Source organism: Panthera onca, chromosome A3, assembly GCF_046562875.1.
Source record: "Panthera onca isolate mPanOnc1 chromosome A3, mPanOnc1 haplotype 2, whole genome shotgun sequence".
NCBI classification, from domain to species: Eukaryota; Metazoa; Chordata; class Mammalia; order Carnivora; family Felidae; genus Panthera; species Panthera onca.
This window is the reverse complement of record NC_138341.1, coordinates 31,823,032-31,850,815: the sequence shown is the minus strand read 5'-3', so window position 1 is coordinate 31,850,815 and position 27,784 is coordinate 31,823,032. Positions and strand designations below refer to the sequence as shown.

At 42.4% G+C, this 27,784-nt stretch overlaps 2 protein-coding genes across 4 annotated transcripts in view; one reads left to right on the top strand and one right to left on the bottom strand.

Moving 5' to 3' along the window:
• SOS1 (SOS Ras/Rac guanine nucleotide exchange factor 1) overlaps positions 1-5,197 on the top strand; it is a 151,091-nt gene extending 145,894 nt beyond the window's left edge. For all 3 annotated transcript variants that reach the window (XM_060653109.3, XM_060653104.3, XM_060653093.3), the window contains one exon: positions 196-5,197. In XM_060653109.3, coding sequence (XP_060509092.1) covers positions 196-687 — 492 coding nt within the window. In that variant the 3' untranslated portion in view covers positions 688-5,197. The remainder of the gene's footprint in view (positions 1-195) is intronic.
• Positions 5,198-10,337: 5,140 nt separating this feature from the next.
• The window catches only part of ARHGEF33 (Rho guanine nucleotide exchange factor 33), a 50,603-nt gene continuing 33,156 nt past the window's right edge, over positions 10,338-27,784 (bottom strand). Inside the window, exons 14-16 of the mRNA XM_060653120.3 lie at positions 25,988-26,804; positions 20,768-20,907; positions 10,338-13,815 (exon numbers count right to left, since the gene is read on the bottom strand). Coding sequence (XP_060509103.2) covers positions 13,686-13,815; positions 20,768-20,907; positions 25,988-26,804 — 1,087 coding nt within the window. The 3' untranslated portion in view covers positions 10,338-13,685. The remainder of the gene's footprint in view (positions 13,816-20,767; positions 20,908-25,987; positions 26,805-27,784) is intronic.

The following is a 27,784-nucleotide window of genomic DNA, read 5'->3' as shown; positions in this document are numbered from 1 at the left end:
AAATTAAAACTTGGAAAAAAATTGTTTTTAATGAATTGGCATAACTCCCTCCCTTTAAAAAATATGGCAAAACCCCCTGATCCGTGCCTCACGCTCTTCCAACAGTGTGTTTGAAGACCCCAGTTCTTAATATAGTCACAGTACTGCATCAATTAATAATAAATGTGTGTTTTATTCCTTTTTCATTTGTGTTAGATTATGTCTAAGCATTTGGACAGCCCCCCAGCAATTCCTCCTAGACAGCCCACATCAAAAGCCTATTCACCGCGGTATTCAATAGCAGACCGGACCTCTATATCAGACCCTCCCGAGAGCCCTCCCTTATTACCACCGCGAGAACCTGTGAGGACACCTGATGTTTTCTCCAGCTCACCACTACATCTCCAGCCTCCCCCTTTGGGCAAAAAAAGCGATCATGGCAATGCCTTCTTCCCAAACAGCCCTTCCCCATTTACGCCACCTCCTCCTCAAACACCTTCTCCTCATGGCACGAGAAGGCATCTGCCATCACCACCACTGACACAAGAAGTGGACCTTCCTTCCATCACTGGGCCGCCGGTTCCTCCACGACAAAGCACTTCTCAACATATCCCTAAACTCCCTCCAAAAACTTATAAAAGGGAGCACACACACCCCTCCATGCACAGAGATGGACCACCACTGTTGGAGAACGCCCATTCTTCCTGAGTGTCTCTGTTCCAGGATGGACATTTTCCTAGCCCCAAATCCATTGCTGGCAATGGATGCACGGAATGTGCCAGCACTGAGGAGTTACAGTGACAACTCCAAACACTAACGACTCTACTTCAAGATGCAGTATAAGACAATGAATTTTAACCTAGACATAATTATAAAATGAAAATGGTATTCGTTTAGATACGGAAAGACTGATGTAGAGGAATTGGACAACTGATTGCACCTGAAAATCAAGTAAAGGGACTTTTTCCAGCCAATAGGCAGGAGTCCTCTTTTTGTGAAGTGATCTTTATCGTTAAAGGGATGGAAAACATAGTCTAGTGTCCAGCAGGCCCACATGATGACAGTTTTTGTAATTCAAAATATGCACTTTTTAAAAAGAAATCTTAAACAGGGATCTTCATATCTCCTTTGTTTTCCTTTGCTTTTACTCATCCTACTTTAGAATATTTTCCTAGAAATCATTTAAAGGACTGTGGGGAGTGGCTGTGGTGCCTGACCTTGTGGGAGTCCAGGCCCCGTGCTGTGCCACAGTCCCGTTTACAGGTTATTACAGTGAAGTGAATGGGTACCGAGGCTTCACCAAAGAGGTACTTTTTTTTCTTTTTCTTTCTTTTTTTTTTTTTTTAGGAATAATTATATTAATTTTAAGAGCATTCCCCCACCCACCCTCCCTACAAACAAAATATGGTGGTGATGCCTTCAAACAAGAAGTTTTGTGTCATTAACATGACAGAAGAACTTTTTAAAAAAATGTAACTGTCAAGTATACGATTTACATTTAGGAGACTGTTAATCTGTGCTAGATTGTTATTGCCCCTCCCCACCCCCCACAAAAGTTTACTGGTAACCCATGTCATGGCTCATAGCCGTCCCTCTAACCATTCTCTGGAAATGCAGTCACCCAGTGTGGAAAGGAGCATTGCTGGGCGTCCCTGACACCGCTCATGTTTTACGGATAGTTGAGTAATCCGCAGATCTAGAATTACCTTGCATTGCCGAAATCATGTGTATATAGTGAATGTTATATAATAAACCTGGCAGGTCTGTTTTAATTTAATTGAATAAAGATACAAATACTTTGTTTGGCTGGCATATATTAAATTATTATATGGAGAAAATGGTTGATTCTTATTTCTTTCAGTTGAAACACACACACACACACACACACACACACACACACACGCAAACACTAAGCATAAAAGCACGTATTGTGGTACGCCTTGGTTTCTAGTTCTGGATTGTATGTATTCATCTTAAAGAATGATAAAAAGTTGCAGTTTGGCATGTAGGAAAAAAATTTGGTTAGAATAGGATGGGTATCTTTTAAGCAGAACTTTGTAAGTTTTTTAATTTGCTAAGCAACATGTATACAGTTTGTTAGTTTATATTAAACATTCTACCTTGCTTGAGGTCTTTGCTCTATCAAAACTATTCATAATAGAACATCTACCTACATCATTAATATCATAATATGGATTATTCATTAAGCCTATGTACTGATCTTCTGAGTCTAACAAATACTGTGACTGAAATGCATGCAACTTGTTGAAGAGAAAAAGTTTTATTAATCTCCACTCTAATGTCTATGAAATGTGCAGCATTCCATCATTAGAGAGTCATCCATTCGTCAGTATCTGCATGTGTCCTCAGAATAATGAAGCAACATTTCAGCAATTCTGTTAACCATGCCATTAGAGACATTTTTAGAAGTGCTGCATCATGGTGCAAACCTAGTACTTTAATAATTTCCTGTGATATTTATTAGAGCATTAAATGTACATCACAGTAGTACAGTATATTGTCCTTTAAGACCAGAATGTTGATTGCATCATCATTAAGCAATCCCTCCTATCACATCCTTTCTTATTTATTTGTTAGAGTTGAATCTTTGTTTAATATCTGTACCATTCCTATTATGGTAGCCATTTTTCTCTCTGTAAAATGTCTCCTTTTAAAAGTCTCCCAAAAAATTAATTTCGAATCCACTCTTGTGTGCAACACGTCCATAAGACCATTCATTCAACAAGTGTTTATCTAAGCCTGCTTACTAGTGCTGCTACAATTAATCATAATACACATTCCAGAATCCCCCATGATTTTTTATTAGAACAGCCTCATTTTCCCTAGGGTTTCCCTTTGTCTGTCTTACTGATCACTTCTCTTTTTAATTACCCCACCCCACTCCATATGAGAACCTGAGAAGTCACATTGGAGCTCATTCAATATCTCCCTGGCCAGTGTGTTAGCCTTCATTAAAGGAGGCTTTTCAACCCGCCTGATCGTCTAAAGAGCAAAAGCTTAGATTTGGAGTTCTAATCATACTTCTCCCAAAGGGAACCAATCTTCTACCCCAGTGGTTCTAGGAGACCACTTCACTGTGCATCAGCACTGTGGATAGAGGATATTTGTATTCTGAAGCTGACATTTGGGTAAAAATATTTTCTGCAGTGGTGACTGCTTAGAAAAATTCCAATTGGGTGCCCTTAAATGGAGGTGGAGAAGACTGTATCCTTGCCTTCTTCATACATGAAACATGAATTAGCTGACAAATTTATTCTCTGTAGTAACTAAAATATACTTATTCAGGGACAAGAAGTGGCTGAGAAGACAAATGCATCACCACAAAATTCTGTTTTTGAATCCAGGACATTACAAGACAGTCAATGCAGCATGACTATTCCTAAACCACATCCCAAAACATGAAAAATTTCTTTTAGAAATGGAAATGTTCTTAGATGTGTCATCTTTGGATCACAAAATAAAAATATTTCAAGGTTGAATTTAACTTAAGTGGGCTATCAACCAAGAACAATACAAAGGGAGGCTTTTCACGTCTGAGCACTTTTTAAAACAGGAACAGATAGGTATATGTTTCTAAGTTTACTGAAAGATTATTTACTGTTCCCAGCCTTTCTAATGCATTTCAAGAATACAAATTATCAGGAAATAAACAAGCATTAAAAGTTTTCTTAATTAAAGGTTGTTGGGTATCAAAGGAGATATTTAGTCGATTACTACGCTCTAACAGCTCAAGAAATGTTTTAATGGGTCTGAATTTAGGAAAGCGCCTGCCACACTTCGTGATACTACAATCAACACAACAGTCTAGTGAACAAGTACCATTTCAGTTGGAGGCTATGTTATGGTTCTAAATTCTTCCTTAATGAGTATTCTCATAAGTTGAAAGTTACATAAACCGAAACTTGGTATCTGTGATCATGATCTTAATTCTCAAGTTTGGTTTACTCTAGTCATGTATTTCATCCTCTGTCTTTAAAGACGGCTTAAATTCAGTTTTAAGTGGCTCAGCAAAACAAATAATGGAAATGGAGGGAGAGGTTCCCAATTTGTTAGTGTTGTACATATCAAAGAAAACCTTTTATTTCCTCCAGATTTAGAAAGAAACTAACCATTTGTTTCTTGGTATTCTGCTGTGGGTAGGTTCACTTGTTCTTTTAACCTATATTGTATGACTGTTGCACAAGTGTAGGTCCTGTTGCACATTAATCTTTATCAGTAAAATACAAACCACAGGGTTAAAATTGGTTTGGCTGAAAGAATTATGCAGAATTATTTGTAAGGGAAAGTGATGACTTAATTTGTTTATTCAATATTTCTCCTTTGAAGCATCTCATTACTAACTTAAAATCAAAATCCCTTACACATGAGCCAATGAAATATTTTGAGCTCTGGTTAAGAAGCATGAAGTCTATATGATTAAACAAAAGCACCTAATACTTGTTTTGTAAATTTCATGCCTTATTTTCCATTTTTGACACCGTAAAGTGCATTTTCTGTCGACTGTGAGCAAATTTCCCTTTTGCCTTTAATGAAAATAGTGCATTAAGTAGCCAATTGCTGCAGAATTACAAAGCAAGTTAGCTAAAGGTGGATCACATTGGACTACCACTCAAACAAGATGCATAGCATGGAAGTCACATGTGGTGTGGCTTTAGGGAGAGCGCACCTGTGCCAGATGCATGCCACTTTCAGTAGCTGCCAAATGTGCCTTTAATTAAGAACATCTCTAATTTGTTTCTTCAGATCAAGTCAGCATTTGGGGGCGGGATCAGGGCAGGGGACCTTGGGGTGCAAATATCTGGTGAGACACACCAGAGAAGAAGCCTTTGTCAAAGTGACATGTATAACTTCAGTTGAAACGTGTTCATGTATATATGTGTGTGTGTGTGTGTGTGTGTGTGTGTGTGTGTGCGTGTGCGCGCGCGTGTGTGTGTATTTGCCTTTGTTTAGTAGCACGGTATTTGCTAAAATAATTGTCGAAAAATTGCTCTGTCAGTCTTACTTTGATGTAAAAATAAAGTGCAGTCTATACATCTAATATGGCCTTTGTACCTGACCATGTTCGTAGGTAATCTTTGTATTCTGCGTGCAGCAGTATTTGGTTTGCATTTAAAGTGAAAATAATGGCTGTTATTTTTCTGGCATTACTAAGATAAATTGAAAAATAATAAAGAAAAATGCCTTACCTAGTCCACAAGTGTATTATTTTTGTATTTATTTTAGAAAGCACTCTTTTCAAGATCAGTCGTGATTCTCATTTTAGCTTGTGCTTTCCACATGCAAATAGTTTGTTCTATCTCATGGTCTTGCTTTGGAGACACTTTTTCCTGTATCATGTTCTCTATAAAAAGTTCAGTATTTCCTTCTGTATCAGGCTCTCTGACTGTAGTGAGCAGGAGGCCCTTGGGATGAAAATTAGTGACCTTCAGCATCACCTTTCAAAGGGCTGAGGGAGGCATTTGTATTCCATCAAAGTTTTAAGATCTCACAATTCCTTGACAGGCAAGTTTCACTGAGCCTGTTGGAAAGTGGCAACCTGACATTCAGCAACTCTTTCTAGGCTTGGCATAAAAAGATACAGTTTATGGTTATACACTGTAAAGAATTACACACTGTCAAGAATTTTTGTAAGTGTGAGGTCATTCATGGTGAACTGCAGAATGCAAAATTGATGAAAAACTGGGGTGCCTGGGTGGCTCACTTAAACGTCTGACTTGATTTTGGCTCAGGTCATGATCTCACAGCCATGGGACTGACCCCCACATCGGGCTCTGCGTGGAGTGTGGAACCTGCTTGGGATTCTCTCTCTCCCTTTCTCTGTCTCAAAAATAAACCTTAAAACAATTGGGGGCACCTGGGTGGCTTAGTGGGTTAAGTGTCCAACTTCAGCTCAGGTCACGATCTCAGGGTTCATCAGTTGGAGCGCCACATTGGGCTCTGCACTGAGTGCAGAGCTTGCTTGGCATTCTCTCTCTCTCCCCCACCCGCCTCTCTCTCCCTCTCTCTCTCTCTCTCTGAAAAACAAACTTAAAAAGAATATGATGAAAACTTAGAGATCTCATACCCTTACTCAAAACTTAAGGCAGGTGAGGCCTGGAGCAGTGAGATGACTAAGCCAATATCACGTGGCAGTTAGTGACTGAGACAATTGGCTCAACTTTGACTCCTGGCATTTGGAGGACTGTTTTTAGGAACAGCTAAAATGTATTTGCGGTTCCCCTCCAAATTTAAAGACACACAATCATTAATTTGTACAAATTCCATTTATAGGCCACTGAAATCCAAGCAGGTATTATTGAGTATATTCTAGGTAATCAATTTAAGAGCTAAAGGAAAATAACATTAATGTTGATATTAGTCAGAAAATAACATTAACACTGATATTAGTCAACCTGGTTCTGAGTTTGCTCTTGAAATGTCACTTGAATTTTAACCAGGTGGTTTGCTTTTTACTCATTTTAATCATGTTAGCTCATCACAGATTCAGGACAGTTAAGTCTCTAGGGTATAGCCCACAACTGGGCTAAAGATGTACATAGCTTCCAGAGGCAAGGAGAACTTTGACAGAGTAGAATTCCAAAAAATCTTATCCAGGGCTCCTGGGTGGCTCAGTCGGTTGAGCATCCACCTTTGGCTCAAGTCATGATCTCACAGTTTATGAGTTCAAGCCCCACTCTGGGCTCTCTGCTATCAGAGCAGAACCCTCTTCAGATCCTCTGTCTCCCTCTCCCTGCCCCTCCCCTGCTTGTGCACGTTCTCTTCCTGTCTCTCAAAAATAAACATTTAAAAAAATCGTATGCACATTCTAACATTTTAAGACTGTTGATTCTCATTAGAGGCAAAAAAAAAAAAAAAAATGCCGTCCTTTTTTAGAAGCTAGTTTCTCTACCTTCATGACTCCTCAAGAAAAGGAAGAATCACTGTGGTAAAGTACAATAAGCAGTTGCTTTGGAATCACACATGTCTGTGTTCATATTCTGGTTCCATTACTTACTAGATGTGTAACTTTGGAGAAGTTACTTAAATAATCCTAGTCTCTGTTCCTCATCAACACATGAGGTTAATAGATCTACTGGGGACTATGTGAGGTTTAAAGGTGATATGTGTAAAACCCAATGCCTTTCACAGAATAGGTGCTTAATAAAGGTAACTAAAGATATAAGGGATATGCTTTCAAAGTCGGCCTGCTTTTAGGTATCTTTTAAGAAGCTGAGACTTCATCCTGAAGTCCCCCTAACTTGATTCTTTAGTATCCAGATTCCTTTGATGTTTACTATCACTTCAATTGGTTTTGAGTGACTGTATTATAAACATTTGATAGGGCCTATCTGACTATTCAAAAATATTTACTGTTCCAGGTCCACTTCTGATGTTAGGAATACAGCAATGAACAAAACAAACAAAAATCTCTATCATCATGAGATTGGTTATCTAGTGAGGAGATGTAGACAATAATAAGAAAGAGCATATTATACATTAGAATGTTGTAGCTGCTATGAACAACAAAAAATAAGGTTCCTGGGAATGTAGGGGACAGGTTGGTGATATATAAATGGGATGGTCAGAGTCAGCTCATGGAGAAGGTGGCATATAAGTAAAGAAGGAGGTGAAGGAAGGAGATGTGCAAGTGTCTGAGAAAGGAGTATGCCAGGTCATGGGGAAAGGCCAGTTCAAGAGCCTAGAGGCAGGAGCATACCTGGTACATGTAGCGAGGTTACAGAATAGGAGATGCCATCAGAGGTTTAATGGGATCCAGGTCACTTGTAATGACTTTGGCTTCCTTTAGAAATAAATAGAGCCCATAGAGCATTTGAGCAGGGGATCACTCTGGCTGCCATGTTGAGAATAATTAGGGGTTAAGACTGGGAGTAGGGAGGCTAGCCCAGTAGAAGGCAGCTTGGGCAAGGTGATAGCAGTGGAGGTGGTGGGAAGTTGTTCAGAGTCTGGATGGATTTGGAAGACAGCCAATTTGCTGAGAGCCTGAACATGGAGTTTAAGAAATAGAATTGTCAAGGATGACTTCAAGGTTTTTAGCCTGACCAACTAGAAGGACAAAGTTACCATTAACTGAAGTGGGAAAAGTAGAGTTGAAGCAGAGGCTAGGACACGTGAAGTTCAATAAATATGTCAGACATTTGAGGGGTGCCAGGAGGCAGTGGGAGATGTGAGTCCGAAATCTGGGAAAGAGTCTGGAACAAGGATATAAAATGGGGAATCACTTCCATAGAGATCATATTTTAAAGCTAGCCCACTGGATAAGATCACCAAAGAAGTACAGACTGGAAAAAGAAGATATCTAAGGAGAGCCCTGGGACCCTCTAACAAGAGAGAGAGAAGAAAGGAGAACCAGCAAATAGACAAAGAAGGAACTGCCAATGAAGAATGATGGCAGCCAAAAGGGTGTTGTGCCCTTGAAGCCTAGTAAATTATTTCAGAAGGAAGAGGTGATAAGCACGTCAAACACTATCTGATAGGGAGAGTGGAGTACTCATTTAGCAAGGCGAAAGTCAGTGATGATCTGGACATGACCGGTGTAGGGGGGAGGTGTGAGCCCAGTGAGTTTAAATTTTTTTTTAACATTTATTCCTTTTTTGAGACAGAGACAGTGTGAGCAGGGGGAAGGACAGAATCCGAAGCAGGGCTCCAGGCTCTGAGCTGTCAGCACAGAGTCCAACGCGGGGCTCAAACTCATGAACTGTGAGATCGCAACCCTAGCCGAAGTCAGACGCTCAACCAAATGAGCCACCCAGGAGCCCCGTGAGCCTAGTGAGTTTAATGATAAGAGGCAAGAACTGGAGCAGTTTCCTCTTTCAAAGGTAAGCAGAGACGTGCAGCATAACTGGAACAGTCAAGATACTTTTTGCTTTAAAAATGGGAGAAATAAGAGCATGATTGTATGCTAAAGGGTTTGCCCCAGTTGGAAAATGTGATAAGGAGAGGGTGACCTAGTGCTAAATGGAAACAACCCACTTAGACAGAAACACACACAGTATCGAGCAACAGTCCTTTACAAAGTAGATCCCACTGTCTTCAGATGAACAGCTTTACATACACGAGGAGGGAACACAACACACTCCATTTTCCTGCTAAGAATTAAGAGAATTTTAATGCTCCTACCTCTGAAGGGAATGAGGGAAGAAGGCGGGAGGGGGAATGTATTTTATAGATAAGAAACATGTTTAGATGACTTACCGAGATCATGTATAAGCTCTTTGAAAACAACAAGTTTTGGAAAACAAGTTATTTGGGTAGAAAGCTCTTGACTATTTTGCATGTCTGACAGCCTCCAAAAACAACATCTTCAGCACTGCCCAAATCATATCCCATATTTTTATACATATGTTTAAAACTTAGGTCTAGTGTCACACACCAATTTCTATTTTTTCCCTTAAAATATATAGGTTTCCATCAATTTCCTCAACCTATTTTTTTTAAACTCATTTCCCTTTTTGAAGAAGTGTATCTCCTCTTCCTGTTCCCTCACCCCCTCTCCACCATGTGAGACTCACTGGCCTATATTCCATAAATGCCAAGATGCCCGGATGCTGAGAACACTACACTTACATCTTTAAGTTAAATCAACTTTTCAGGATATGAGAATCCAAAGTGTCCCCAATTACTGTTTTAGGCTCAGGAAGAAAATTATTAATGGTGATGTTTCAAGAGAAAGTTTAGTCTGAAAACTGTATCTAATTTTATTACACAACTTAACAGAAGACATTCATTTTACCATTTTTCTAAGTGCATGCAATTATCTAGAATATACAATCAACTTTACCAATTTATTACAAAGAACACTAATCCTGTATATATGTATATTTTAACCAAAATTTTACTGTATGTTATAGTAAAGATCACAGATGAATTTAAGAAAACCTCAGAAAGAGTCACTCTACCAGCTTTCTGTATCTCAAGGTAAATATAATCAATTCTCTATTCTGTCCTAAACTTCCATCTATGGATAGAATCTGAGTGCTGATTACATACTAGATCATCCAACTTATTGGTCTAAGAGGTAATGGCTATACAATTTCAGCGGGCCAAAGAATCACCTGGGTGCATTTAAAATGCAGATACCTGGGGGGGCGCCTGGGTGGCTCAGTCGGCTAGGCGTCCGACTTCGGCTCAGGTCACGATCTCACAGTTCGTGGGTTCGAGCCCCGCGTCGGGCTCTGTGCTGACAGCTCAGAGCCTGGAGCCTGTTTCGGATTCTGTGTCTCCCTCTCTCTCTGACTCTCTCCCATTCATGCTCTATCTCTCTCTGTCTCAAAAATAAATAAACGTTAAAAAAAAAAATTTTTAAATGCAGATACCTGGGCCCCACTCTCAAATTTATTCCAATAAAGTGGGACTGAACTAGTCGCCAGGAATCTGAATTTTTACAAGTTCTCTCATGGAGAAAGTAAAGTGTTAGTAAAGACTTGAAGAAGGTAAGTGAACGAGTCATGAGGTGCTATAGAAAGTACTATTCAAAGGGTTCTCCCTGAGCAAGGAAGAAACAGTCTAATGGCAAGCCCCAGATGGGTTTCAACTATTTGTCATAGGGCGAAACAGAGGACCCTGGAGCGCTGGTCCACACATTCCTGGTTCTCCAAGCTTCCAGTTTTAGAGTCAGTAAAGTGGGGCAAATCCTTGTTTAGGCTTGTATACAGACCACACCCAGCTACAGAAGGGACCTGCTGGCCCTCCCAGCTTGTGCAGAAATACCCAACTCATCTTTTGGTGGGGCGCTTCCTTCTGTTTAGGGACCCAAACACTTCCAGAAGACAGCCGTGGTCCCCTACGTAAACTGTACTTCTCCATGGGACTGGAGCTCACAGATGGAGGAATTGCAAACCTCTTTCCCACCCTGATTTCATCTTTAATGCAACATTACATTAAATGTCATTAAGAAACATCATCAAAGATCCTATCTCTGCTGTCAATTTACAATACTATGAAGTGACCCAGGACAACACAGAAAAGAGTAGCACTTTCTTTCTTTTTCTTTTCTTTTTCTCTTTTTTTCTTTCCTTTCCTTTCCTTTCTTTTTTCTTTCTTTTCTTTCCTTCTTTCTTTCCTTTCTTTCTCTCCTTCTTTTCTTTCTTTTTCTTTCCTTTCTTTCTTGCTTTTTCTTTTCTTTTCTTTCTTTCTTTTTTTGTGGAAAGATGTTTGCAAATGTTAATACTGTGAAAAGGACAGTAGTGCTTTTACTGCTCTAGAAGACAACAGTGTTTTATTTCTTTTGTGATTGGTATTTTTCCTAAAAAGAAAAAAAAAATGAAAGGCAAGAAGGTAAAGAGACAACCCTGAAGCTCTGTCAAATCATGAGCAGAAATTATTCTCTGCAACTACGTACTGTTCTAGAGGTGGAAAGGAATTTTAAAAGATATGTCATAGTTCCTGCCCTCAAGGGGACTCAACATTCTTGTTGGGAAGACAAGACAAATATATAAGAAGATAGACAAGTTACGGCACCAGAGATCATAGAAAGATGAGGGACTTACCCAGGGCCTTGAAGACTGGCAGGGGGAAGGAGGCTACAGAAAAGGCATGACGCAAGGGGCCATGGCTCACCAGCAGGCAAGAGAAGCCCAGTGTAACTGAGGGCCGGGAGTCCAGTAGGCTGGCAAAGTAGGAGACAGCAGCCAAAGAGAAGACTTGACACCATGCTGGACAGACAGCCTTGAAGGTCAAGTCGAGGAGTTCAGAATTTGTAGACAAAAAAGAACGTTCAGAGAGTTTCACACAATGCAGCATTTGGGAATATTAATGTGTTAAGAGAAGTACAGGACTGATGCGGAGCTAGAAAGCTACTGGAAAAATCCAGATACCAGGTGAAGGAGACCCAGGGAGTAGCAGCACTAATTATTACTAGTTTTACATGCTAGTTTCATAAAATACAATGAAACTGAGTTGTGCTACCGATGTAACATCAAGATTCTTTCAAAGAATGTTATCAAAATGAAAATCTGGGAGGTGTGTGAAGTTTTTGAAACCTTCCCAAGTAATCCATCATTTTTATGATAACCATTATGAAGGGGAAAGAAATTTTATTGTTTTTACATTTTACTTAAAAGACTGTGACTTGCAGTTCACTTTCCATATCCAGTCAGTTCTGCATTGTGCTCTCAGACCCTGCCCCCGAACCTTCTTTGGCCTACTAAACAGAGATAAATCTAACTTCAAAGGAGTTCATTAATTTCAGGAAAATGAAAAGCTTGGCTTAACCTTAAATACTGGAAACTCCCAAAACTTGACAGCAATCCTGTAGACATTCCAGACCCCCTACTGTTCAAAGGCTAATGGATGAGTTCCTAATTAATCATCAGACTTGTAGAAAACGTGTAACAAGTAAAACTTTACGATTTTATCAAGCAGTACATTCCTAGAGGAAGAGCCTCTAAAGAAGTCGGTTTGAGTACCAAGATTTTGAATGAGTGGTAGCCAAATGCCTCTAATTCATTATAGATAACTGCCTGGGAAGAGAGACAAATTGTTTAAAACTAATTTTTTTCTATTATTCTTGTGTTAGGGGCATGTCAAGGCTGTGGACCATCCTGGACATGGGGAAGCAGAGCACATTTTATTATCCTGTAGCCATGAAAGCCTCACTGCAATGATTCCTCTGTCTGAGCTGTTAAGAACTCTGTTTTTTGTGTTTTTTTTTTTTTTTTAAACAGCTTACTTCTGGAAAACAGAACAAGGTCTTACCAGCCCTAAATTTTCATCCTGTTCCGGTGTTTTGTAGCAACTGCTGTGCATGTGCTATTAAAGCACTGATGTTGCCACCTTCTTTCCAGACTGAAGAAAGTCTTTTAAAAGAAGACGTAGCTAAATAAGTTTTTTTTTTCCCCCAACCCATGAGTGTATGTGACACTCAGGATCACTAATGTGTCTCTGAATCCTGAGAACTCAATAACACATAGACTCTAGACTATTCTCATCTGCAGCACAACTCACGCAAGTGAAAACGTTTCTTTGGCCTCCCAGTCTCAAGAGAAATCACTGTTCCCTGTACTGATTCTCATAGCCACAGAGAGAGAAATACTACTCTTCTGGTTCTCTTCCCGTTTGGAGACCAGCGTGTCTATAACCCTTGAACCTTCTATGTCATGGTGTAAGCACAAATTCTCCACAACTCAGATTGGCAACACGTAAAATACAACTCTTTACTGATCCTTTGCCTTAAGGGATGTTGGGTATTGCTTTGGGGAAGACATATAGCAAGACAGAACTGGCCCCTAACATCGTGTATATTAGCCTAAGAACATCGGGATGAATTAATAAGGTAAATGCCTATAAATGCCTAGGAAGCATAAAATTCACATCCATGTTACACGCTCAATTTTATACTGGGGGGGAATGACTTCAAGTTGGAAGTTTTTGTTCTTACAAACATTTATTTTCCTCCAAATTTATTGTGTTTCTATAATGCTGTGAAAAGTCTTCGTTTCCCTGTTCCCAAGTGCTGAAGTTCAAAAAGCCAGCTCTCAACCACAGACTAATCTTCATCTCTTCAATGTCTTGTATGTTGATTTAGCTTCATATGTAAGTATTTATATTAGTTTTCCTCAGGGACTTATACATCTATATATATATATATATATATATATATATATATATATATATATATATTCCTACACAGATATATACAAGCTTTTTACCCTCATCTTACCACTTGACAATACAACTTTAAGTATGTTTTACACAGCTGTTCCTTGGTCAAGGTCATTTGCAAGAGCAAGTCGGTTTCTGAAGAAATCTTGTTTGGTGGGTGAAGGATCCATTGAGGGATTCTCATTAGTTTTTTCCCTGTATTCTGATCCACTGGACCTAAAATCTCAGCACACAGATAAAGTACAGGTTGATTTGGTTTTAATTGTTTTCAGATATTTTATCTATCCAAATTGTTTTGCATTTGTAAAAACAGTTGCCTCTTAGATCTGGAATAATTTTTACTTCCCCTGAATTTCATGACTCAGGACATGTGTAGCTAAAATTTGCAAAGAACATAAAGAGAATTTCTTTCTAATGCTTTATGGAGACAATTGTGACAACTGTGTATGTTAGTGTAAGATATTATGTGATAACACTGTAAAAGGGAAATAAAGGCTCAGAAAATTTAGTAAATCCTATTTTTGTTTCAACCGAGTAACTACTCCACAAATTACCAAGGCCCTTAAATTAAAATGGATGGAATTCATTGGTCTCAACTGAGGTTATCTAACAAGGGCCATCATTGAATTTGGGCATTACATTACAAACTCTTGCTGTTGCTTGTTTTCATTTTTAAATGAAAAATTTATTGAAGCCAACCACACACATATGCTACATTTGGTAGAATTCAGAAATTAGTACAGTAGTCAGATCGAGGAGATTCTATAATCTCAACCACCACAAAGGAGACCAAGCCCAATCAATAGTCAACAACTCAAATCAGTCCAATGGAGTCCCCAGTCGAGGGTGCATTCTTCCTTTATCTTGGTTAAGCCAGTTGGGTAATCCATCCCAGCTCTGCACCTTCTCCAGTTTGTTCATGTCAGAAGTCCCTGGAGGGAGGAGGCTTTCTGGAAATAACCTTTGAAAGGCTAGGCTGGGCCCTTTGGCTAGCTTAAACTCAGAGCTAGAATGGGTAAAACTAGCCCACTGACTGAGAACCAGTATCAAAAGACCTCATGCAGGATGTATGGAAGTGATGTTAGACATGAAATTCTTTGTCCAAAGCTCCTATACAACTGAACAAGTTCTCCATATGCTGAGGCAGAATCAGGCATGCTTCCACCATCCACAAAAGAAAGGTAAGCTCTTTCACTATCATTGGTATGCTACAAGTCCTCACTGTTGTTGTTAGATAAGTTAACTATGACTCTTATCAGTTACTGAATTAATTGGGCAGAATTCAAACATCCCTTTACATTATTCAAGGAAAGCAGCTGGATCCACACAAAGACTAAAATCCTGATGTCTAGAAATCTGATGACTGACTGGAGTTTTTTACTCTTCACCCTGATACTTGGCCTCACAGATGAAGCCAGAGCTGCCCACCATGTTTTCTACTTCCAGTCAGGAAGAAGCACCATCCCACTACATCCCAGGGCATGGAGGAAAAACTATTCTTTCTCACCACACCAGTGCATCTGGGTACTCATCAGGTAAGATTATATCTGGCTGGGGTGAAAGTCCTTTTCCTTTTGAGAAGCCCCCTTGAAACAGCCTTCACGTGCCCCCCCCCCCAAACTCTACACCTTCTCTCAACTCAGAACTCCCACCTACTTCCAGTTCAAATCATCCCTGATTAGTACAGTTGTACCCAAAATGTTAGGGAGATATATTTTTGACCATTTTATTCCTTCCCCATATCTTCTTTTATACAGAAGGCGAGGAATGCTTATAGTTATGGGGGGTGGGAAGTAGGAAGCAAGATTTGAATCTGGCTGGTGTTTCTTCTGAATGTTCCCCCACATGGCAGTTTCTGATCAGAAAGCCATTAGTCAGAACTTAAAATCTTTACCTCTCATTTCCCCTCTTAGCTACATCTGATCTCTCCAAAACCCAATATGTCACACTTTGATGGTTCCAACATGCAACTGTTTAGTGTTTACCTGGAAATGGGAAAGCTTTGATGTCACCACCAGCCCCAAGGACCACAGAAATCTTCACCAGTTGCGTTCCCATTTCTGAAACAAATGCCAAAATCGCCCTGTCTAGTTTTCAAAGTCCACAAACTCAGCTTAGTATTTTCTTTTTTTAACCGCTCTTCTCACAAACCGCCTTCTCTGTGTCTCCAGGTGTGTGCATTTCTCGATAGTAACTATTAATTAACTAATGGCTAACTTGCTAATCCTTCTCAAAATCCAGCATTCTACGGTAGCCAGAACTATAAGCTTATTTTTACCCTTGTAAAGGTAATTTTAACTGATCTCTTTACATGCTTACATGGTATGTGGTCACTTGGACTCTTCCAAATGTGTGGCTATGAGGCTCTGATGTAATGTGTACCTAAATTACTGGGAAATACCTACAGAATCTAGGAGAAATCGCCAGCGTATTTGCTTGTATTCCCTTTATCTATAAAACAGGAATGGCTTTTGAGCTCCTGGGGCCATTCTGGTTGAATGCAGGGCAGATCTGAGCAGACACTGGAGGGGCAGGCAGGCAAACACTTGCTGGACCAAGGTACAATGGCTGCCAGTACATTGGGACACATAGCCATCCAAGTGTTTGATGGAAAGAGAACAACCTGTTGCTAAGTTCCCTTCTACTCAGTCCACACAAAGAAAATAACAAGCTGGGTACATTATACAAGTACAGATTTGCTACAAATAAGCCTTGAAAGTTTGTCTGGAGCTTGGAAAGGGAGGAGGGGTAGAATCCAGTGCCTTGGAACCCTCTGACCTAAGAAGGGCTGGTTTTCTGATTGGAAAGATTGTTCACTGTGAAAGCTTCAGGAGCACATGGAAAAGTAAGGGAGCAGGGGAACACCATCCTGTCAGCCAAATGAGTCAGCCCTAGTAATCAACAGGGTAACACAATGAGCACTCATTTAGTATATGTCTTTTGAGTGCTTAATATCCTCTAGGTACTGAACCTTCAGCTAGGTTACCCTTACATCTGAACTGTAAGCTTCTAATGGGCGAGAACTTTTTACTTCTTTTGTGCTGGACAGAACCTAGTACACTGACTTAGTGATTGATTTCAAATGACCTATTAAGAAAAATTTGTAATGAGGTTTAAGTAATCTAAAATGTTATGCCTTTAATCACCTCCTTCAATTTTAAAGTTATGTAGGGAAATGAGATGGGAAATGAGAGAGAAACCCACAGTGGGTAAGAAGAGGAGAAGGACTTGAGATAGGTTTTGAGGAGGCAAAGAAGAAGGTGAGGGTAAAATTATCAATTAAATCTTTAGGAGTCCTGCTTTCAATGACATGATCTTTTCCACTGCCCATATACTAAAACATATAGGCATATGTTTTATGTTGGGCATATACTAAAACAACTGATAAGTCACCAAAAGAAGAGAATTCACTGACGTTCAATTAAATGGGGATGCTGTAGAATTAAATGGGTGTGTGTGTGTGCGTGTGTGTGTGCTTGCACGTGTGTGTGCGTGTGCATGATTAATGGATTTTGATGTGATTGGTGCAGGGAGGAGACACTGAGGTATGTAAGTCATAAAGTGTTAAAGAGGAAGGGAATGGGTAAGGAAGGAGAATTAGTCATTTGGAAGCCATATTCTTTTTCTTCTACTCTCCCAAATTTGCAGATAAAAAGAGCATCTACATTCTACCCCTAAACTGCCTTATATAATCCTCTTCCTCCATGCCACACCCCTAACCAAGAATACTTACTAAAGTAAGTGCAGGATTTATATATAAAGTAGCATTTGCCTCACACTTCAGAATAGTCTAGATATAAGTCTTTGACAGCCTCCATGTACAGCCTTCTAGAATGGAGTTTGCCTTACTCCCTGATCAAAGGCAGGGAAATAAGGATTCAGTGCAGCAGTAGCCTATCACATTAGGTCTGTTTCTGGCTTCTAAGGATCTGCATTAAAAATTTTTAAAGTCACTTAACATTTTCAAGCTTTAGATACGTATAGTCTTTATGCTGATCAATTCTGGGCAGCTTTCAGGGACATGTGACCTGGTATCTACCCAGGACAAATGTGCCTGAGATAGAAATAATCAGAGCATCATTCTTTTCCCCAAATATCTTGGGTGTTTTTCAGGATTTTGTTTTTAATGATGTCAACTTGACTCTCCCTTTTGAATCCTTGTGGGTATGAGCATTCATTCGGCCCTCCCAGCCTCAGAGGGAAGAGAACCCTTTCTCAGGTTTTCTGTTGCATCTGGCTCCATGCCTAGCTTCATCCCGAAGCAGCATTCTGGGTGTGTGGGGCCACCAGCCAAACAAGCCCCTATGGATACAAAAAGTGTGTCAGTGTAGACAGGAATGAGCCTCCAGAGGGCTGTGGGAGAGGCAGGCAGCGAGCCCCAGGTGTGACACAGGTGGCTTTTCTGGCACTAGTCCATTTTGGACCTCTGAGGCCAGGTTCTGGCATGGTTTTGGTAGCCAGGATTAACCACTTCTTAAAGTCACAGGGCTTGCTGCCAGCCTGACCTCCCAACACATGGGAGGAGAATAAGCTAAATGTCTCGTTCCGGTTCCTCCCTGTACCTGTCCACATGCCTGACTTCAGAGTGCAAGCTCCTATACAGCAGCTGGGACTGTGTCGTTTGTGATTCCTATACAAGCGTCTCATACAGTACATGCATGTAAGAAAGAATGCTTAACTACTGAGAAGAATGGTGTGTTCTCATCTGAATTAAGAGTCACTGACCTTTCTGTGCTACACTGGGACCTTCCTGCCCTTCCTCTCCATCTTAGCATAATGGAGCAAACTTCCCCACGGTTCTTCCTTGAGAACACTCAGGAGAAGGTACTCAAGCTGCTTCTCTATCCTGTGCAGAGTCCCAGAGCGCACGCTGTGGCACCGTGCACACAGGCGATAAGCAAGTATCACCTGGCGGTGCTCACAGTCCAACCCCAGATGTTCAAAGCCAGGAAAGCCTGCCGGAGGGAAGAGCCATCTGTGTGGTACCCCCCTTTACTTCCATTCAGGTAACGCTTCAGATTGTAAATACAAAGGCAGCAGCACGATTGGTGGCAGTATTGTGATTGATGCAGGAAAGACTGATCTATGAGAAAGGATGAGAAGGCTAAGGGGATCCATTTAACCCTCTAAGAAGAAGGATCCCCCAAAGGTACAAGAAGACAGAAAGCAATCGACCAACAGGAATTTGGAGAGTCCACAGCTAGTCCTCAGCATTGTGCCAAGGGAGGTGGGGGGCTACAGAAAGATAAATCAGGTCTTCCACATGGTGAGTCTTTAAAATTATAGGTCCCAACGCCATATTAATTTCTTGTTCCAGGTGTTAAAAAGATGTGATTACTCAGATTGATCTAAAACAAAGCCAACAAAGCAAATCTCAGCACTAGGAAGAACTCAGGTGCTTATCTTGGGCAATCTCCCACTTAGTGTAGGAATCCCTTCCGTTAGCACCCCTGAGGAGGGCCACCGTCTTCTACTCAGGAGAACCCACACCCTCATGAGGGAGCCAGCTCCGGATTCAGGCACCTCCTACCCATTTCTCTTAGTTCTGCCCCCTGGATACACAGAGGACAAGTCTACTCCCTCTGCCTCAAGTACTGGCAGAGCATTTTCTAACATCTCTCTGAAAAAAGGAAATTTGCGAATCCATGGCTCATTGCTTTCCAACAGACAGTACCCACTCATTATAAATGTCAGTGGGCAAAAAGTAGCTGTTTGTTTTGGGAATACTGTGGTTTTAAAAAAGAGATAGGCTCAAGCAGTGCCTATCTTAGGAGTCCTTAGAAGGATTTAGGGGCCTAAATCCCAAGGTCAGGCTGGAGAGTTGTCTCCTTCCAGGTCTCTCCACCCCGGCCAAACATGATAGAAACAGGCACTGGGCCGAGAAAAATCTGTCTATGAACCTAAAGAGAGGGATACAAGTCTTAACTCCTCACCCCTTGCATAAAGGGATCTAGCAACAGGCATGCACCGGACTACCTCAGCAGAAATTAGCTGTGTCTAATTGCAATACTGTTGCTCTCTTCCTCTTTCTCATTCTTCCAGTAATAACAGGCAGGGATCCTCAGTCAGAGATCCACTAATCTCAGTACCACCCTCCCCATAGGAGAAAAATTAGACAAACCATGAAAAAAAGTTCTTACTCCAGGCCTGTCCTCAACTCTTCCATCAAAACCGTTATCTAAATCAGCCAGTAAATTCTACCCTCAAGGATAAAGTGATTTCCCTGTACTTCCTCACTTATCAGCAACTCTCCAAAGGCAGCAATATACTTTCCCATCCACTAAATGTTTAAAACTGACTGCAAGAACCACCTCTACCGAGAGAAACTAAGTAAGGGTGAAATCTCTCTAAAGGAGGGGGGGTGGTGGCCTCAGGCCCAGTGGAGATAGAGACAGTAGTCTCTCAGGCAGACAATGGCTGGACTGGACAATCCCTCTAAGGTCAAACTCTAAATGCTCAGATCTCTCTTCCTTACATTTCATGCTGGGGTTTGGCCACCTTCTCCCAGTCTGTAAGACAGTGCTGGTAAGTGCTGGCCAAAATGCCTGGTGGGTGATTTCATACAACAAGGACTTAGAACCTTAGAAGGACCACAGAAGGGAAATGTCTTGTTTTTGCCTCCTATGGAGTATGGAAGCTCCATTAAAGTGATTTTTTAACTAGGGCCCAAGCCAAATTCATTCTATCATTTCTGCTAGGGAAAACACTAGCAGAAGTCCCAATAAACATGTACTAGCATCCAGGATAACTATAGACTCCTACAGGCAGAAGTGCTGAGATCCCTTGGAAAACTTTCCACAGGTGGGGAGATTCGCATGGAACCTCCCATTACACCCAACCCCACGCCTCCCAGTCTAAAAGGGATTTGTTTGTCACCAGCTCGTTACCCAGGGGACCTCCTCTGCTTACTCTCCTCAGACACATGACTTGGGAACAAGGAAGTAGAGCTAAAAGATAGAAGAGGCAGAGGACAGGGCTGAGTTTGCTTTTAACTCTAGGAGATTACAATGAGAAACATCCTGACCTGGCAGGAATCATGGCTACTGGCTGCAGGCACTGAGCTTGAAGCAGTTGAACCAGGCTACTTGAAACTTATTACTATTAAAACCTCAAGATTTAGCCCAAAGGGAAAGGAGTTATGATGCTGTCTTGTCTAAGGGCTACTCACTTCTTTTTAAAGAGCTTGCGGAAGGAGCTGCGAAAGCCCCCTTTCTGGTCTTGCCTGGGGTTTTGATCGCTGAAAGAGGTCTGTTCGCTCTCTCTTTCTTCCTTTGGACAGAATCTGGTGGTATCTTCTAAATGCATCTCCTGAAAACACAAAAGAGGGGTGTTTATTTACTCTTTTCCAAAGCTAATATCATCCTGACTGGGACAATTTTTTTACCTTCTGTCACTCTCCTCTCCCACCCCAACACACTAATGGTGAGCACCCTATTCCAACTAAAGCAAACCTAGGCTAATTAAGAAATCAGAAGTTGAGGGGTGCCTGGGTGCCTCAGTTGGTTAAGCGTCTGACTCTTGATTTCTGCTCAGGTCATGATCTCACAGTCGTGAGATTGAGCCCCATCAGGCTCTTCACTAAGCATGGAGCCTGCTAGGGATTCTCTCTCTCCCTCTCCCCCTTCCCGTTTCCTGCTTGCACATGCGTGCCTACTCTCCCTCACTCTAAGTAAATAAATAAACATTAAAAAAATGATAAATCAGAAGCTAAACAGAGGACAATTTTCTGCTGAGTGCAGAAATAATTTGTATGTATCGAGGCAAACAGTTAGAGTAGGATTATCCTATAACAATAAAGATGAGGACATAAAGGAAGTTAGCAAGTATCTAGACTATGGAGAATAACTTCTTATTCTGGCACCAATACTGTTCTGCTGGAAAACAAGTAGTGGTCCCCCCACATCTCTGCATATGTTTCTCTTTCCACAAAATAAGGCAGTTTCTTGATTGTAATGTTAGTTTTAAACTCATGTTCCTGACTCTCCTAGACATAAATGAGGGAAGGAGGCTTTGAGAGGTCAGATCTGTTTAGAAGTAAATGGCAACTATGTATATCTGGGCATGTACGTGCAAGTGTCTGTGTGCGTGCCACACATTTCCAACGTGCAAATACACCTTTAATACAGTTTTTATAATTCTTAGTCCGTGGTATTTGGTGTGCGAAGTAAAAATAAATAAAAAAGAAGGCTCTATCTCCTGTGAACTTTCTAGTTTCTTTTTAAACGTGAGATGTGCTAGGGGTGCCTCCGTGGCTCAGTCTGTTAAGTGTCTGACTTCGGCTCAGGTCATGATCTCGTGGTTCATGAGTTCAGGCCCTGCGTTGCGCTCTGTGCTGACAGCTCAGAGCCTGGAGCCTGTTTCAGATTCTGTGTCTTCCTCACCCGCTGCCCCTCCCCTGCTCGTGCTCTGTCTCTTTCTCTCTCTCTCTCTCAAAAATAAATATTTATAAATAAATAAATAAATAAATAAATAAATAAATAAATAAATAAATATGTGAGATGTGCTAAATAAAAAATGCACTTATATTTATGTTCCATATGAACAAAATATTTACTATGAGGGTGACTGAAACTTAAAAGTAACCAAAAATAGCTGCTTAATTTTGAACGTGAGAACCCAAGAAGTCAAAGCAAACACTACCCGAAACTTTCATAAACTGGATGGGTGACTGCTTGCTGACAGTGAAGTGAAGCGTGGGGATTTTTTTCTTTTTTTTCAGGAAACATGGGTTTGACTTTGAGAACTTAACGTGGGGTTGTAGTAGCAGATCTAGAGATTCTCTGGACTCTACTAAGAGTCATAACTAAACTATGGAGAGCAATATCTTGATGGCTTACTGTGGCATTTTTCAAAGTGTGGTCCTAGAGCAAGAGAATCAACTGGAGCTTCTATTTACAATGTAGGTCCCTGGGGGACCTGGGGGGCTCAGTTGGTTGAGCAGTCAAGCATCAGACTCTTGATTTCTGCTCAGGTCATGATCTCATGGTTCATGAGATCGAGCACCACAGAGGGCTGCACACTGACTGCGGACCCTGCTTGGAAATCTCTCTCTCTCCCTCTCTCTCTGCTCCCTCCCACCTCTCTCTCTGTCTCTCTGTCTCTGTCTCTCTCTCTCTGTGTCTCAAAATAAATAAATAAACTTAAAAAATAAAACATAATATGTAGATCCCTGAGCCCCACCCAGACTTTCTGAATCAGAAACTCTGGAGTTAGGTCTAGGTAATCCTTATGCACACTTAGATTTTAAAAATCAGTGGTTTGAATTATCCTCCTGCCCACCTGTACTTAATGTTTGTATGACACCCCGGGGAAGCTTGCTAAAATGCAGAATCTGATTCAGTAGGTCTGGGGCAGGGCTCAAATTCTGCAATTACAATTAAGCTCCCAGGTAATGAATTACTAGCCCAAGGATCACACTTTGAAAACTGGGCTTTTAGGGACTATTTAGGAACTACATATATTAAGTCTAAGGAAAATCTCTCTGTGCAATCATGATCTTGATTATATCTTGCATTTATATAGCATCCCAGACTTTACCAAAGCATTCTCACATACTTTATCTTTCTTGGCCTGACCCTACAACAACCCTGTGAGTTAAGTAAGGTATATATTGGCTTATTTTTACAGATGAGAAAACTGGAGGCACAGAGATGCCAAGTGAATTGTCCAAAAGCACAGAGCTATTTGTCAGCAGAGCCGGGACTAGAACCCAGATCTCCTGACACCTAGTCAGGTGCTCTTTGCACTAAATCATGTTGCTTTCTCTCCTGACTCTGAGACACAGGGTTTGGCTGGTTCCGCAGGGCAGGGGTGGAAGATACACAGAATATATTTAAGGAGATGGAACAGTAAGAGCTTTATACATCTCAGCAGGAAAGAGCTGACACCGTTAAAGACACGGCTTTTGAATGGTTCATCTTTTGCCAACTAAAACCCCATCTCACTTTCACCTCAAAACACTCACACTCACATGCACACACATACACATATATTCACAAACATAGATGTGCCCTATACACACATGCATGTACATCCCCACCCATACACACGTGCACACACATAGACCCACAGACACACACAGCCTCGGCCCACCTGGACTTTGCATTCTGCCTCTCTCTAGGATTCCTAATGATCCACACCTTCTAGATTTTTAGAAAGAAAAATTTTGTCCAAAAATGGAAATAATAAGGTGAACTTTGTGTGAAAACCTCACATGCTTGGCAAATTTAGGGATAACCGTAAGAGAAAAGGCCTGTTTTAATTGATCTCTGTTTGATATCTCCTAGTGTCACTTTCTGAACTGACTTGACTCATGTCTGACACTGTTAAGGAATGAAACTTGCTGTCTAGTATGTGTGATTAATAGTCCCTGATATATTGTTTAGTATTATCTGGTATGCCTGATAAACAGCCACAAATATTTTACTTACTGTTTGCTTCTCAGGTATATTGTTATCTCTGATTAATGTTTTTTTTTTTTTCCTGTCAATTGTTGAACTCCCATTTTTTCACATATTAAATAGGGGGATAAAAGATACTTCTATGAACATGTGAAAAGCATTCTTTGCAGCTTAGACTATGCTACTTAGAAGGTTCTGTATGTAAATCTTTGCCCATCCCAAGTCACTTTGAATTGGCATTATTATTTCCTATCTCCTTCCCTTGTTAATGAACTTTTAAAGTTCAACACATATCCAAGATTGAGTTGTCTAAGAAATTTTGCCTAATAGAATTTTGTAATGCTCAGAGTTGAAAATCAGAGCCCCCACAAAAAAAACAAAAAAAAAAAAAACAAAAAAAAAAAAAACAACTCTGGGAACCCTGGGGGAATCCCAGCAATTTTAGCTGAGCATAGGAAGGTCCCTCTGCAGAAACCAGTCAGATTTGGATTCCTGGAGTCCAGATCAGCTACAAGTTCCAAGGTTCTTCACAACCCAGTCCCTTCCTGTTCCTGGGGCTTGTCACATTTGTTCATATTTCCCTATCTCACTCGTCATCTAGGCAGCTTTTAAAACTGAATTCAGACATTCAGTTTATCCAGGAGGCCCTCTCTGACCATCATCACCCCAGGAAGGTTTAAATACCCCTCCCCTGTGTTCCCACAGTTTATTATAATTCTGTGTTTCTGTGTTTCCTCCCTGCGATAAGCCAGTGGTCCTGGAGGTCAGAGACTAGGCACCATTCATTTCTGAACCCTCAGCACTTAGGACAGAGCCCAGTGGGAAGCAGGTGCTCCGTGTCTGCTGAAAAATGAATGAATGAAAGGAGTCAGTGATCCTCACTCTGTCCCCACTCACTTGGAAATAGGAATAGGTGTATAGGGCCCTTATTCCTGGAACACCCGCCGCCTCAGCCTAGGCAAAGGATCTCCAGCGCTTGATACAAATGATACTTAATGCAGGTAAAGTTAGTTCTGGACTATATCATTTTCAAGATGTACCAATACAGAGCTGCCCTGTAAACCCTAACCACCATTTCTAAAGTGATGTTGAACAGGAAGGATGGTGGCAGAGGTCAAAGCTATCCAGCTACTCTCTGCTTAATCAGAAATTGCGTTATTCTAATCACATGCTGAGAAATTAAGTGTTTGCTCAGGAACTACTAGACCTTTCATGGGTAAGTATTTAAACACCTCTTTAAATGTCCCAAGGCTTGCAGACAGCAAGGTTAGACATCAAAATACTGAACAATGATATGGACGCTAAAGAAGGTACTTGTGAGTCAATGTCTCCTTGACTATTTTGTTGTCCCCATCCCAGTGGAGTCTGCAAAGCAGTGTAACACCCTTTCCCAGGCACAAGGTAAGCAAGCAGAAATGAACTTCGCTTTGCCGCTGACTTTGCAGGGAGTCTACTGTGAGATGGAGCCACCTGCCTCTTCCCTAGCTACGAGCAAGGCTAGTGCGTGTCGAGGAGTGGAGCAGGCTGGCACACCGCGTTGGGTTTTAAACGCCTCAACAAGAAGGTGCGCCTAGCGGGCAGAGGAAGAAACGAGCCTGGGACTTGCGTGCAGGTCTTTAAAAGTGAAGTGCAACTGTGAAGTGCCACAGCTTAAGCAGCGAGGCAGAGGACACCTCTAACTCTTGGAGGGGGCGGGAGGGGGGCGGTGTAAGCAGGTCTAACAGTCCGTCTTTCCTGCTGGCTCTTTGCCGTCATACATACACATGCAGAACACGCCCTCGTGCCCTGGCACTGCAGAACGGGCGCTACCGCTCGCCTCCGGGGGCATCTGAGGGGGCAAACCTCCGATCTGGGCTCTCCCTCGACGGCCTCCGCTCCCCCTCTGGCCAGCCCGCTTTCCCCTCCACGCTAGGGGAGCCCAGGCTGCTCCCTGGAGATCTAGGCCCGGGGCTGCCGGCGCTGTGGGTCTGGGTTCGGTTTTACTTTACCCTCCTTACTTCCAAATAGGTCTGCTTTTCGCTTTGGGACCTCTGTTGGGGGAAGAAGGTCCTGGGCGCGCCGCGGGCTGCGGCCGCCGCTGCGGCGGCGGCGGCCTGGCCGTGCGGCTGCGCGGCGCGCTCGGCCTTGAGCGGCGCGCGGCCGCCGCTGCTGCTGCGCGTGCTGTAGAGGCGCGGGGCCACGCCCTCGGCGGGCGGCGCGCGCGGGAACTCCTTGAGCGAGCGGCTCAGCGGCTTGGCCTTGCCGTGCGCCTGCGCCGCCGCCTCCAGCTTGTAGGCGCCGCTGCTGCCCGCAGGCGACGTGGCGCTCTTGGGCAGCGGCTGCAGCGGGTGCTCGGGCCGCTCGGCCTCCATGGCGAAGCTGACGGGCCGGAGGAAGCAGATGTCCAGGCTGGACTCGGAAGAGGCGGGCGAGCAGTTCTCAAAGAGGGCCGGGGCCTGGAACGGCTCCTCGTCGTAGGGCGCGGGCAGCGCGAAGATCTCGCCGCCGTACTCAAACTCCTCGTAGCCCGCGGGCACGAAGCCGCGGGCGTCGGGCAGGAGCTCGGCCGGGGCGCGCAGGGAGCGCTCCACGTTGCCCAGCGGCTCGGCGGGCGAGGGCTCGAAGTCCATCTCGGGGATGGCCTGCAGGGGCCCGGCCAGCGCCTTCACGTCCTGCTCGGCTGCACAGAACTGCGCTGGCGCCAGGAGGCTCTCGGGCCTCTCGTGCTTTCTGCCCTCCATCTCCCACTCGCTGGGCTTCCCGGGCTGCATGCTCTCCATCAAGCTTTGCGGTTGTTGGCTTTTCTTCACTGGGGGCATCAAATGTCTGTAAAAAAGGAAACAGTACAAAAAGAGGTGTGCTTACGGTTGGTTAGTTCAGGCCGCTTCCCAAGCAGCGCGAAGCCGGGAGCAACACGGGAGCCAGATAGCGCCTAGGCGCAAAACTGCCAGGTCCTCTCCTCTCTGCCCTCCCAGGCGTCTACGTGTGTCACCGACCAAGCTCCGTAGGCGTCTCCAGCCAGGGAGTCCCCACGAGCCCTGGTCCTCACGTGGGAGGGTGAAAATGCTGTCTATAAAGCGGATGCCTGAAGTATCCGTCTGAGCAAGAAGGCTCTGCGCAGAGATGGCTGGTGAGCCAGGATGGTCATCACTCCACATATGGAAGCTCTTACCCGCCCACCACGTGTCCAGAGCCCCAAGGTGCCTCCTTTCTCTCCTCTCCCTTTTTTGCCCTAGCAATATGATACAAAATAATGGAAAGAACTTTTATTCGGCTCCTGGACCTACACGCTTAAGAACAATTATATTCCTCGATGAAATCAGTGTGGTACAAACTTGAAAACTGTTGAATCTGGATGATGGTATGTGGGGTTCCCTGTACACTTTTGTGTATATTTGAAGTTTTCATAAGAAAAAAAACTAAAAAATTCCTTGTGGCTATAGAGCATGCTTTTAAAAGTTGTCTCAAACTTTCACCCACAAAAACATGACCGAAATGAAAAGGCTGTCACTCTGAATATGCCCAATTTCATGGAAGGATGTTTTGTTTAATCATGAATAACGAATAATTTACATAGGATATTAGGGTAGTATACACATCAGATTGGATGTGATTTGCCAGTTCTGGAAGGTAACAGCCAGGCAGATGTGAGTGGAGGACTACACACTGACCCAGCCTGATTGTTCTACTCGTTTATTAATTCTACCACAAAAATGCATTAAAAATACAAATGTAAATGCTGAGTATCTTTCTCTGGTGATACTCTGGTGAGTATCTTTATCAGGTGAAAATGAGGTCTCCCACTT